The sequence below is a fragment of the Barbus barbus genome, assembly GCF_936440315.1.
Source record: "Barbus barbus genome assembly, chromosome: 26".
In the NCBI taxonomy this organism is placed as follows: Eukaryota; Metazoa; Chordata; class Actinopteri; order Cypriniformes; family Cyprinidae; genus Barbus; species Barbus barbus.
The window spans coordinates 2,997,460-3,011,471 of NC_136754.1; the positions used below are offsets into that span (position 1 = coordinate 2,997,460).

At 35.5% G+C, this 14,012-nt stretch overlaps 1 protein-coding gene across 1 annotated transcript; it reads left to right on the forward strand.

The window, feature by feature from the left end:
* Positions 1–409: 409 nt before the first annotated feature.
* Positions 410–13,215, forward strand: LOC306845768 (polymeric immunoglobulin receptor-like; the record flags this gene model as incomplete). Its single annotated transcript, XM_079378746.1, has 13 exons — positions 410–525; positions 697–1,014; positions 1,126–1,450; positions 1,622–1,678; positions 1,933–2,033; positions 2,154–2,206; positions 2,923–2,982; positions 3,077–3,136; positions 3,217–3,272; positions 12,050–12,084; positions 12,511–12,819; positions 12,910–12,950; positions 13,159–13,215. The coding sequence occupies exons 1-13, from the start codon at positions 465–467 to the stop codon at positions 13,213–13,215; spliced, it is 1,533 nt and encodes a 510-aa protein (XP_079234872.1). The 5' UTR covers positions 410–464.
* Positions 13,216–14,012: the final 797 nt, after the last annotated feature.

The window sequence follows — 14,012 nt, forward strand, 5'->3', positions numbered from 1 at the left end:
GAGAAATACAATTTTTCAAAAAGTCTAATTTAGTATGTTACACCCCCAGATCCCCCTAGTTAAACAGAAATGTAAATAAAAGTGTTATATAAATGAAAGAAGTATGGAAGTGAATCAGTTATTACATAACTTGTCTTTAAATCTATAGAGCAGGGGTTTCTCAACTCTGGCCCTTGAGGTCCACTTTCCTGAAAGTTTAGCTCCAAACTCACCTGCCTGTAACTTCCTAGTAATCCTGAAGACCTTGATTAGTTTGTTAAGGTGTGTTTGATTGGGGTTGAGCTAAACTCTGCAGGAAAGAGACCTCAAGGGCCAGAGCTGAGAAACCCTGATCTACAGTCTGTTCTCAGCTCTTATCCTGGTGGCACAAGATGTTTAAGTGCTAAGACAGTGACAAAGGGAAGTGCAGCAGTTACTACAAACACAGTCAAACAACTCGAGATACCGGAAGAGAAACTTGCACAATGGCCGCATACACAAAGCTAAAAATATTCTACATTTCAGTCGGGTTTTGGCACATTTTAGGTGAGTATTTAATTGTGCTGTGTTTGTTTTTTAATGGATCGTGTTTATAATGCCACATTTTATGCTAAGCTGTCTGTGTTGCTTTTATTGTGTTTTATGTGAAGACTAAAATTAATAAGTGAATCATTGTTAATTCTGGACATAGTAATGGTGTGCATGTTGTTTGTTTAGGTGTTGACTGCTACAGTGGTTGGGCAAACCATGTATTAACTGTTCAGACCGGAGGATCTGTCACCATCCCATGTCATTATGACAAGAAATACACACAGCAGAAGAAATACTGGTTCTCAGAGATTGATAAATCTAATACATACACAAACACAACAGAGGAGAATCTGTCAGTAATTGATCATCCTGATCAGAGTCTCTTTACTGTGACTATGAGAAACCTGCAGAACAAACACAGTGGACATTATTATTGTGTTGTGGAGACTGGAGAACAACCACTGATAAATATAACATACGAGCCTCAGCTCAAGATTCAATCTGGTAAGACATTTTGTAGTAGTTTTAATCAAATTCTAATGTTAAATTCTCTGACCTTACACATATGTATTTTATAATCACAAATAAATGGTGTGTGTGTGTGTGTGTGTTCAGCTCCTGATGTGTCTGTGGTGAGCAGCAGTGTATCTGGACATGAAGGTGGTAATATCAGTGTTCAGTGTTTCTACAGTTCTGGATATCAGAATGAAGTCAAACAGTGGTGCAGATATAAAGATCAGAGCTGTTACACAGTGGAGAGGACTGAGACATCCCAGAATTCATCAGTGCAGATCAGTGATGATGGGAGAAGATCCTTCACTGTGCTGATGACTGGACTGAGACTGACTGATTCTGGCTGGTACTTCTGCTCTGTAGGAGAGGCACTGAATCCTGTTCATCTCACTGTAACTGAGGCCAAACCAGACAAAGAGAAAGACACGTCAGTATTTAAACATCTCTCATTGCCATCTCTCCTCTCAGAATTATTCTGTATTTGTCTGCATTTTGTTGTCATGCACTATTTCCTTGATTTCTTTTGCCTTTTACTCTAACAATCATTTCCTCATTGCCTTTGATTTTTCTTCACTTTTTTTTTTTTTTATCTTTGCAGAAGTAAACCAGGAAATCACGACAATACTAATAATACAACTGAAGACAATCCACAAAAGTACTACATCTGTATTATTTAAAATAAAGCATAAACTAATTCTGCAATTATAGGCTGAAATTCTTTCATTCATAAAATGATTTTGACTTTAATTAATTAAATAATACATTAACAGAGTTCAATCAATTTCTGGTGAACGTTTATTTCAGATTTGCCTTATTTTCTGGTGCCTTTTATGCAGCTGAATTAGTCCCATATATTTTTTGGAGCTCTTTGAATGAAAATATTTTAAAATGTTTCTTTATTTCCCACAGACATAATGCACGTCTGACTGTGTGGCTTCCAGTTTCAGCTGTGCTTCTGCTGTTATTGATTCTGATCATTGTTTTCATCTGGAGATTGAGACGGAGACCCAGTCAGTGTGACCTCCATTTTTATTTCCATGCCATTTTATAATTTATTTCAACAGCACTCAACAATTCTTTCAATGTCATATATTCTTGTTTCTCCTTTTTTAAAAAAAAAAATGATTAAGAGCAAGATGAACAGCAAATCAGAGAGAGAAGCGGAAGCAGAACCATTGACATAGTAAGTCCTTTAATTTATGAGACTTTTGGTTATGAAGATGTATGTATAACAATATCAATGTTCAATTGATTAGGCTAGTTTTTCAGAACAGTTTCTAACATCTCTAACAAAGTGTAAGTGCAATTTTCTGTTTTATGGGACTTCAGAGTTCTATACATGTCCTCAAAACTCACTCAAAACATTTAATTCATGCTTTAAAACCTAGTTATTGTTTCAGGTTTTCCCCATTTTATTTTTAGTGTACTTTTGTATTGACACTGACTGCTTATTATAATATACAAAAATGTCAGCTAAGCTATCTAAATTATCACAGATGCAAATAAGAAACACACCATGGCAGGTGTCAATGTAAAAGTAGGACTGTTGCCAGGAATAGCCATACCCAGTTAAAGAAGGCATCACTTGCCACTGTATAGATTTATCCCTGTGTGACATGTGAATAGATGCATGTCCATTTTTACACATTTCTTTCATGTAAAGTCACATGTAGCGAAGAGAAAATTGCATTGTGACATTCAAAGACGCTCTATACTCATGTTCCAAACTTTGGTATGATTCCTGCTTCATTAGGACTCTAGCCAATTTTTTCATCATCAAAACCAATCAAAAACAATTCTTATATTACCCATGGAAACTGTATTAATTGAACCTTTATTGAATGAGTCACATGTTGATTTCTTGATATTTTTCTGTATTGTTTTGTGTGTGAAATGCAGATCTACTCTAAACCTGATGATCCTGTGATATACAGCACTATAAATGATGAAAACCCAAATGTAAGAAGACCAGATATGCACTGATATAATGCAATATCAGACATGAATACATCCTGTATATTTACTTATACTGTATTACTGTATATTATCACAGGAACCCAACAAGGACATAACCACCTACAGTACTATTGATAACGTTTCTGGGAGTGAAGCAGTAGGTTTTACAGAAATATTGGCATTTTATATTGTGTTTATGGTACTGGCAATTAATTTGAAATGATCTCACTCTTCCAGAAGCTTCCAACAGGTGGAACAATATACAGCACTGTAGCTCCACACCAACAGCAACAGTGAGAAGAACACAGGAACAGACCCTTCTGACCAAGAGAAACAAAATCAGCAGCAGAGACATGTTATCACACCGCAATTTCTTTTTTTGGCAGATTTTTGGCTTATTTAACAAATACACAAACACTGAATCCACTCATGCAGTTGACTTTTTCCTCATGATTTTCATTTGTAAATTGGTTGTGAACTGTTTAGCAAATATTTTATTTTCAAAATGGCCCATATGAACTGATGTGAGAGTCAAAAATTGATTCTTGTAAATGAGGTTCATAGTTCATAACTTGCTTACTTCCTGTTATACATCCTGGGAACATGGGATTTGTTTTAAAAGTATCATTTCTATTTAAGTGTCTCTGTTTCATTTCTTCACTGTAAAAATCACTTTCAGCGTATTTGTGGAATATTCTGCTTGTGTCTCGGTTTATGTAAAAAAAAAAAAAAACAAGCTGAAATTTAATAAAAAATCCATTGACTTTGTCTCAGTGTACTTCAGTTGTTTTGTAAACATGTCCACTTCTGAACAGTGTCAATAGAGAGGGATGTTTCTGGTCTGCCCGTACAGTATAAATGTATTGCACACTGCATTCTGCTGCTGATTTCCATATGATTAACATTATAAATAGAGCCTTGAATGTTGAAGTATTGCTTTGGACTTAATCACTCATTGTTTTGTGGTTTATAGTTTGGTTGACTGTGCACTTTTTTTCTTCTTCTTCTTTTTTGGTCACAAGTTTAGCACGCTACAGGAACCAATGCAGCCACAAGACAATTAGAACTGTACTTAAAGTTGAAAGTAGTTGTATATCTAAATGTATGCAAAAAAAAACATTTACATGATAAATTAACAGTCACTAAGCTTATTAACAAGGCCTTCATTTTTATGCATTTATAAGCTGATTAATTGTGTTTCGTGCATTTTTATGATACCTCACATTATTTAATTGTATCTAGAGTTTTAACTGTAAGCTCGTGGGTGACAAGGGCTATATATACACACACAAATATGCTAATAAGACATACCTGGAAAACAAATGAGGGGAAACACCCAAAACTGGCAACAGTTTCCATTGCATCAGGAGTACAAGAATGGTTCGTTTCTGATTATTCTCAGAGGCATTTTTGATAATTTCAGGTTCTGTCTTTTACTCACAATGTCCATAAAAATGGTGTATCCTCTGGTTCTCATTGGTGTTTTCATTTTTGCTGCAGGTAAGACAGAACATACATTCCACCCTCAAAACTAGGATTTAAATTTGTGCTTATAAACCACCTTGTTCTTCTGAGTTCTTTGTTTCTTTGCATATTTCATTGATTTTACTTCTTAAAGACACAGCAGGGTCAGTAAGTAGAATGTTAAATATACAGGGGTGGGACAAAAATAATATAAACAACTGGGAAACAGGCACTTCTTTTTCTTCATTATGGTGTTTTACCTCAATGTGCCTTTAATACCACTTCCGACTGCTTCTTAGAACAGATCTGTACCCCTTCTGAATAGTCTACAGTATGTCGACTATAATCTGCCAGTTGCTTCAGAGATTTTGAAGAAGGGAATCAACTCCCCACTTTCTCTTTAAAACTGTCCACAGTGGTTTAATAATATTCATGTCAGATGATTGAAATGGACAGTGCAGATGTTGAAGTTCATCACACAGAGATGTTACACAGTGGAGGCCCTTACCAAAAAGTATACTTCAAGTTTATTTTATTAAGTATACTTAAGTAAAATACAAGTATATTTTAAGTATACTCTATGTATTAAGCATACAAATATCAGTGTACTATTTCAATACTCCTTGGGGCTAAATTGGCCCACTTTCTAGTATATAAAATATACTTTTAAGTATACTTTAAGTATACAGCTAGTTTGCATCTAAGTTTTTAGCATGTACTGCAACTATACTAAAATTGAACTTATAGGTATACTGATAGTTTACTAATTAAATAATACTTGTAGTATCATTTTTTAGTACACTTTATAGTCTCAGTAAACTACTAGTTTTATACTGTAAGTATACTCGGAAGTTTTCTTTAAGTGAACTTTACATCATACTTTAAGTATACTACGATGTCCCTATTTATTAATGTGTATATATTTTGTTATATGAATATCTTAACATACAAAACATGCTTGTTAACAAACACATTTTATTCTAGCTTCATGCAGTCTTTTTTTAAACACTTAAATGTGGGTAAGTTTCATAAATAAAAAATAAAGAAATAAATAACATTTTGAACAAAAAGCCGAAAAACAACTATGAATTGGATTCAGAATGATATATTGTTTGGGGTGATCAACACCCCAAAGCTTGACAGTCATTATTACCTCTTCGTCAACATTTTATTATACAGCATTTGTTGTTTTGGTTTCTTCTTCACTTGTGTTTTTTGGAAATTCTGTACAGAAGATGTGTACTAGCGTCCCCTACCATATAACAATGAAAACACAGATTCTAGGAGCACAAGTATAGCTCAAATATATATATATAGAGCTAAGTTTAAGTCAAGTGTAGCCTACTTAAATGTCATTTTACGTATATTTCTGAGAAGTACATAAAGCCCATTTCTGAGACTAAATGTATACTTTCCTATTTTAGTTTAAAAGAAGTATACTTGAATAAACTTCTTTTTCGTAAGGGGAGGAATGACACATCCCAGAATCCATCCAGATCAGTGATGATGGGAGAGGATCCTTCACTGTGCTGATGACTGGACTGAGACTGACTGATTCTGGCTGGTACTTCTGCTCTGCTGGAGATCTGAAAGCTCCAGTCCAACCTGTAACCTATAGGCAAAACCTGGTAAAGCTCAATCAATAATCAATACTGTAAAGGCTTTGCCTTCAGATAACAAAACAAGACCTAATGAGTTTGTTCTTATTCTACTTTTGACAGAAATTATGATAACACAAACTGGCACTGAGGAGCACACTTTAGTGCACTTTAGTAACAGTTTGGACAGGACCCTCTATTCTAACATGACAGTGTCTCTGTGTATAAGGCACGGTTCAAAAAGACATGATTGATTGAGTCAGTGTGGAAGAACTTGACTGGTCTGCAGAAAGCCAAGTCCTGATCCCAACTGAACACCTCTGGTGTGACTTTATATGCAGACCTTGAGCCAAAAACTCATCACCAAACACCAAGTTCATTCAACCCAGAGTATGTTCACGGTTAACACACAAGACATTCTCAACAGAGCAATGAATCGACGAGTCTCTATGGAAACAGACGAAAGCCAAAGCCACTAGAAGGCAAGCCTGCAACCTTTAGCTGAAAAAGCTTAATGGCTAAAGCTAACACTTCCGGTTTGGCAGTAAAAACGCCAAAGCACAATGCCCTTAACGCCCTGCGTTCCATTAGGAAGGGCTCATCCCTCATACCTCTGGAGTGAGAGCTTTGAAGTGTTGAAGGGTGTAGGAGACCAAACAACTATTTCTTGAAGTGCCCTTCTGCGTCATCATCCCGTGTCCACAAAGAATCATGGGGGGCTGAAGTGTCCATCAGTTGTACTCTTCGAAATCCTTCATTCTGAAGGGCCCTTTGAAGGTGCCAGTGATATGGCGGCCATGATTATTTTCACTCTGAAGTGCCCTTCGGAGGGCGATATATCCCGTTTGGAACGCATCGTAACTTCCCACTCCAGAGCACTATTCGAGGCTTACTGTATCCCATCATTCATCATGTTCTGGAAATAAATCATGAGACTTTTTGCAGAGAGTCACGGAAACCTTTCCAATATAAGTTAAATACTAATATAGTAGGCTAATTAGATATTATATAATTTGATGGAAAAACAAAGTGTTGCACGTTTTATTGGTGCAAAGGCGAGTAGTGATGATATTTATTTTGTACAACATTTGCAACTGCTTTTTATCACTTAATTAGAAGCACCGAAATTAAATAGTGTCATATAGGGAATACCGAACAGACATTTAGAAGCTGATTTTAAAATGCAAATTATTTAAAATAAAAATAAACCAATGTAAACTCTTGCATTTTTAAAACACTATAAATGTAAATCCATAAAGTAACGAAAAGTTCAACACACTTGTGGTCTTCATCCTCACTTGAACACTTGGACCAAATACAGGAAATATGTCATATAGTCAAGTGATCAAGTGTGGGTGTTTGGACAAAGCAAATCTCTGGCCATGCTGCTTCTTTCTTCTTCTTTTGTTGAATGGTCATTTACATGCTTAGTGTATATTGCCACCTAATGGTTGTGCAATCATTTGTAATATATTTTTTGTTCAATCTTTTAATCACTGAGAATAAGAAGTAGCCTATATTGTTTGATGCTAATTACATAATAAGAAATATCACATTATTGTATTTTTATTATAGAAATATATTATAGAAAATGCAGATCCATGACAGTAAAATATAAGTATATTAGAATAAAATAAACATTACCTTGCCATAGTGTTTTAGAATTAATATTTATCTATAACTATTATATATGACAATAGAATACCATTAAAATAATATAATGTAACCTTATAATAGTACTTGTAATTGCATTTATTATTAACATATCATACAACTCAACTATATATATATATATATATATATATATATATATATATATATATATATATATATATATATATATATATGATGCTATTATAAGTTGCTATTGCTACTTCCATACCCTGAAAGTTTCCTAAAGCTGAGTTTATCAATTTATCAATTTATCCTTAAACATACCCAGTTATGTCACATAATCTGCTTTCTGGAATACATGATGAAGGCATGTATGAAGAGTTCAAGGTGTTGCCTTGGCCTCCAAATTACCCTGATCTCAATCTGATTGAGCAGAGTGACCTACACCAAATTAGTCAGATGCTTTTAATGTTAATGTTTTACTGCTGATCAATGTATGTAAAATATCATTTTTCAGAATATTTTCGTGAAAAGTTAAGTCACTAATCTTAAAGATTGTTTGTTTTGTTCATTTTTATGACACTTCATCTAAAAAGTGGTGTTTTACTGCAGGTCATCTGTGACAAACAAATCGAAGACAAACGAGGGGAAACACATGAAACAAGAATCAAGCAAAACTACAAAATAAATGTTTAAAACAAGACAAGAGCATAGTGCAACAAATGTGAGTGACATCTCTGCTGTCTTCAGTTTTTATTACATCAGTACAGAAATAGAAACAGCTTATCTACTTATCTTAAGCCAGGAAGTGAAAGTTCAGTTCAGGCTCTATCTTTAACCGACCGTCACATGGCTTATTCTCTGTTTCTCTTTGGTGTTTTACTTCATATCACAGGTAGGACACAGAAAATACATTCTACCCTCAAAACAAGGTTTTATATTTGTGTTTATAAACTAATTTTCTCTACCTACAGTAGTTTTTTCGTTGTGTATATTAGGGCTTCCCCCTAATAGTAGACTAATAGTTAGTGACCAGAAGAGGCTTGGTCGACCAAAATTTTATTAGTCGCAGAAAAAAAAAATCCACATTGTTGAAGTCATGCAGATCGTTAACGGCTGGTCTATGTGGTAATACAGCACATCGGGCAGGACATCCAAATGCTTGCCTATCATTCATCCACCACAAATAAGACTTCTCATCTGAAATATGTAAGTATTAGCAACTTTACATGGCCGCTCAATCTAATGTTAACCTTGAGAAATGTGCTCTATTGAAGTGTCTGTGTGGAGTGTGGAAGCTGAACAGTAGCGCGTGCTCATTGCAGGACAGATGAAGGCGCCGGTGCACTCACTTGCTCTAAAAATACTCCGTCATTTTTTGGTCATATAGGTAAGAGTAATACATCTTTCAAATCTGCAAAGATTCTATGTTTATTTGTGTGCACTCACAATAACAACAAAACACACTATTGTAAAATAATGAAAGCTAATAGGATACGCTTTCTGCCATCACAGAGTTCTTTGCCTTACAGACATTAAAAATATATCTAAAGAGATTGAAATTTCAAAATCTACTTTCAAATGAACCAATTCAAATGGAAAACAAATATTCTGAAATTATGTAATCTGTATGAAACATGAGTACAGGTGCATCACTACTGCGGAGATGATGAGTCAGTGTTGCCAATCATCTCTTAAACTGAAACAAAGAAAGCACTTGTTTATCAGTGAATTATTAAAATGTTAATGTAGCCTCCTTACTGTTTTTGGTCCCACTTTATATTAAGTGGCCTTAACGACTATGTACTTACATCGAAAAATAAGTACAATGTACTAACTGTGTTCATACTGTATTGCAAAACACTTCTGCTGCTATTGAGGTGGGATATGGGTAAGGTTAGGACAGGTTTGGTGGTATGGATAGGTTTAAGGGTAGGTTAAGGTGTAAGGGATAGGTCAACAGTGTAATTATAAATATTGGTGGTGTGTAAAACTTGAATACAAAGGAAAAAATTATTAATTTTAATATTGCATAAGCATAAGAACCTTTTAACTGCTTCAATAGCAGTTTCAGTATCTACAAGATTACAACACTGATTCTTGACCTATAACTTAACTTGTAATAGTTTTTTTTTTAAATGACAGAAAAATTACCTTTTTGAAATGAATCAGAGATGATTATGTTCTTAACACATGATATATCACTATCCCCAAAAGTCCTCAAACCATAACTTAAGACTTTACATTTACATTTAGCAGATGCTTTTATCCAAAGCGACCTACAATGAGAACAATGGAAGCAATCAAAATCAACAAATGAGCAATGAAGTGCTATAACAAGTCTCAGTTAGCTTAACGTGGTACAAGATCTGATCTTCTTGATGTTGAATAAAGCAAATCTGCAGGACTGGGCAGTTTTAGCAGTGTGGTCTGAGAAAGTCAGCTGATCATCAATCACAGCTCCAAGGTTTCTGGCTGTTTTTGAAGGAGTTATGGTTGATGTGCCTAACTGGATGGTAAAATTGTGATGAAACGATGGATTTGCTTGAACCACAAACTGTTCTGTCTTGGCAAGGTTGAGTTGAAGGTGATGGTCCTTCATCCAGCAAGAAATATCTGTTAGACAAGCTGAGATGTGAGCAGCTATTGTCGGATCATCAGAATGGAATGAGAGGTAGGGTTGAGTGTCATCATCAACATATCAGTGATATGAAAAGCCATCTGAATGACAGAGCCTAGCCCAGTAGTTAGATGTTGCTACTTGGACACCTCACTTCTCCAAGATACCTTGAAAGATCTATCTGAGATGTAAGACTCAAACCACTGGAGTGCAGTTCCTGAGATGCCTTTTGCCAATAGGGTTGACAGGAGAATCTGGTTGTTAACCATGACAAAAGCAGAGGACAGATCAGCAAGATAAGTATTGAAGATTTGGAATCTGCTCTTGCCAGTCTTAGGGCTTCAACAACTGAGAGCAAGGCAGTCTCAGTTGAATGTTCCCATGGAGGTTGTTCTGTGTGAGAAAGGAGTAGACTTTGTTGAACGCAGCTCATTCCAAGTGTTTTTGCAATGAAAGGACGAAGAAAAACCAGTCTGTAGTTCTCTAAAAGAGATAGGTTAAAGGTGGGTTTCTTAAGTAATGGGGTTATACAAGCCTGTCTAAATGCTGAAGGAAAAACACCAGTGTGAAAGGATGTGTTAATGATGTGAGTGAGTGCAGGTACAACTGCAGGAGAAATGGCTTGAAGGAGATGAGATGGAATAGAATCAAGCAGAAAAGAAGTAGAATGATTAGTTAGGATGAGTTTGGAGATTTCTGCCTCAGAGAGTGCAGAGAAGGATGTGAACGAGTGTATGTTTGCTGGTAAGATGTGCTTGACAGATTGTGGTGTGGAACAGATTGTGCACTGATAGGGTTTTTATTTTATTAATGAAGAACGTGGCAAAGTCATTAGCTGTTAAAGTTGATGAAGTAGGGGGATGAGGAGGACAAAAGAGGGAGGAAAATGTTTACAGAGCATGCGAGAGATTAGACGAATTGCTAATTTTGTTATGATAGTCTCTCTTGAGATCAAAAGAGGCAAGCAGAGTATGGAAGTCTGCAGCCAGAGGTTTATCTAGGTGGATGTTGAAGTTTCCAAGCATAACTAGGGGAGTACCATCCTCAGGAATGTTTGAGAGCATTACATCTAATTAATCCAAGATGTTACCATGCCTGAGGGTCAATTAACAACTACAAAATGGTTTTTAAAAGGGTGGGTAATAGTGAATGAATGTAATTCAAAGGAGCTGTTAACACCCAGAAAAGTAAATGAATAAATTTCCAATCGTTAGAGATTAGCAGACCAATACCTCCACCTCCTCCAGTCAGACGGGGAGTGTGGGAAAATTAGAAATTATTGGAGAGTGCTGCAGGAGAAGCAGTGTCCTCTGGTTTGATCCACGTCTCCATGACGTTTAGTCTTGAATGACTAGAAATAGATGTAATGAAATCTGCTTTGTTTACTGCAGACTGACAATTCCAGAGACCAATAGAAAAAGAAAGTATTATATTAGCAAACATAGGCAAAGTGTGCAGGTTGTTAGGATTGCACTGCCTATAGTGTGTAATGTGTGGTTTGCGAGTGGTAGTAATAGTAGGGAAATGGAAACGCAAAAGAGTTGCATCATAAAAACTGAAACAGAAGTGAAGCAAGGTGTAGGATGAATCAAAAGTGATTGCTGGTGTCCCTTCCCTTCACTTTATTTTATATATGTATTAAACTTAAGAGGCCCCCTTTCCATTTCACGCACTGTGAGGTCAATAACATAAAAACATTTTGTGAGAAAATGGAAGTGGGAGGTTGCACTGTTTTGAAAACAGTTTTTTTGTCTTTTATGTGCATTGCCTGCAGGAACTTTGAGCATGAAGACATTAGATCATGTAACTGTGAGAGAAGGAGGAACCATTACAATCACCTGTTTTTATGACAATGAATATAAACTGAACTCAAAATACTGGTGTGAAGGGTATTTTTGGTTTTCTTGCCAAATCACAGCCCGTGCAAATGCTACAGAGAAATTGACAATAACTGATTCTCCAGCCAACAATACTTTTACTGTGAAACTCAATTCAAATTACTGGTGTGGTGTGGAGATCGGCACTCATGCAAACCCAGATGACAGAAAATGTTTGCATTTAATTGTTCAACAAGGTAAAGAATGTTTATGTGCCACATTATTATTATTGTTGTTGTTGTTTGTATTATTATTATTATTATTATTATTATTATATATTGAAATGTGGTTATAATTCAGTAGAAATATAAAATATTTCAGAGTTCAATAACTCAAAGTTTTTGTTGTCTGTGTTCAGCTCCTCATGTGTCTGTGGTGAGCAGCAGTGTCTCTGGACATGAAGGTGGTGATATCAGTGTTCAGTGTTTCTACAGTTCTGGATATCAGAATAAAGCCAAACAGTGGTGCAGATATAAAGATCAGAGCTGTTACACAGTGGGGAGGACTGACACATCCCAGAGTTCATCAGTGCAGATCAGTGATGATGGGAGAGGATCCTTCACTGTGCTGATGACTGGACTGAGACTGACTGATTCTGGCTGGTACTTCTGCTCTGTAGGAGATCTGCAGGTTCCTCTTCAACTTACTGTAACCAAGGCAAAACCTGGTAAAGCTCAATCAATAATCAATATCATAAAGGCTTTGATTCTAGATAAAACAAGAGCTAATGAGCTTGTTCTTTTTATGTGTTTGACAGAAATTGTGACCATACAAACTGGCACTGTAGAGGGCACATCAGTAATTGAATTATTACGATCGTAAATAATATCTAAGAAATATATTATGCAGCAATAAAGCATTTCAAGTCATTGTGCAATATGACTACAAAATTTGCAAATATTTTTGTGTGTGTTCCCACACATCCAAAATGTACACGATGTGACATAGAAACATTTGTTTCTCATATTTGTCTGTTGATGGTGTGCACTTGTATTTTATCTTTTAGATCACATGTGGAGCGTTTCTATGCGTCACAGAACTAGAGGAGTTTTCTCCACATTGACCTTAAGGATCAGATGATTATAAAAGTGTTGATAATAAAATTTATATTCTGTATTTGCTTTACACTTATTCAACAGACTAGACTTAAAAGATATGAGTGTGGACAGGGAGGGGCAGTATTTCAAATACATGCATAATACGTATTTGAAATACAAAATTCTATTTTGTATTTTGTATTTAAATACATTGAATCTTTGTATTTGTGTATTTTCAAAATGCATAAAATACTTTTTGCCAATCAACCTCTTTATTAGACTGCTGGTTTCCTGTATCAACTAGCTCATGCCACTTTCATGCATGTGAGCTGCAGCTGTATGACTCCATCTAGAATTGGGTAATGAAATTTTCTGGATTCCTGTAAGGAAACAAGGAATAATACTGCCTACGTGTGCTATCAAAATTTGCAACTTCCAATTTAATAAGTCATGATTACAAGTATGTCGCATTCAAGTGCTTTGCTGTTGGAAAGAACAGGAATCGTGGAGGACGCCAGGTTTCTTGGGATCATCATCCACAGTGCTATCTTTATAGTTAGCTTGTTGATGATTCTGGATTTTTAGTTAAATACAAGGTCGTTTTTCTGAGTATAAACCATACAAAATGCTTGAAATGGTTATTGCACTATGTGCATGACTTTAACATTAAAACAAGGTAATCTTGCTTTGGTGGGAAAAAAAAGCATACCTGTCTCAGCAGGTAAAAAAAATCTAGCAAGGGGAACATAGCATTAGCACTAGTCAGTCTTGTTAGTTTTTTTTTTTTTTTTTGGTCAGATTTTGGTTTTATCAACTAGTCAAA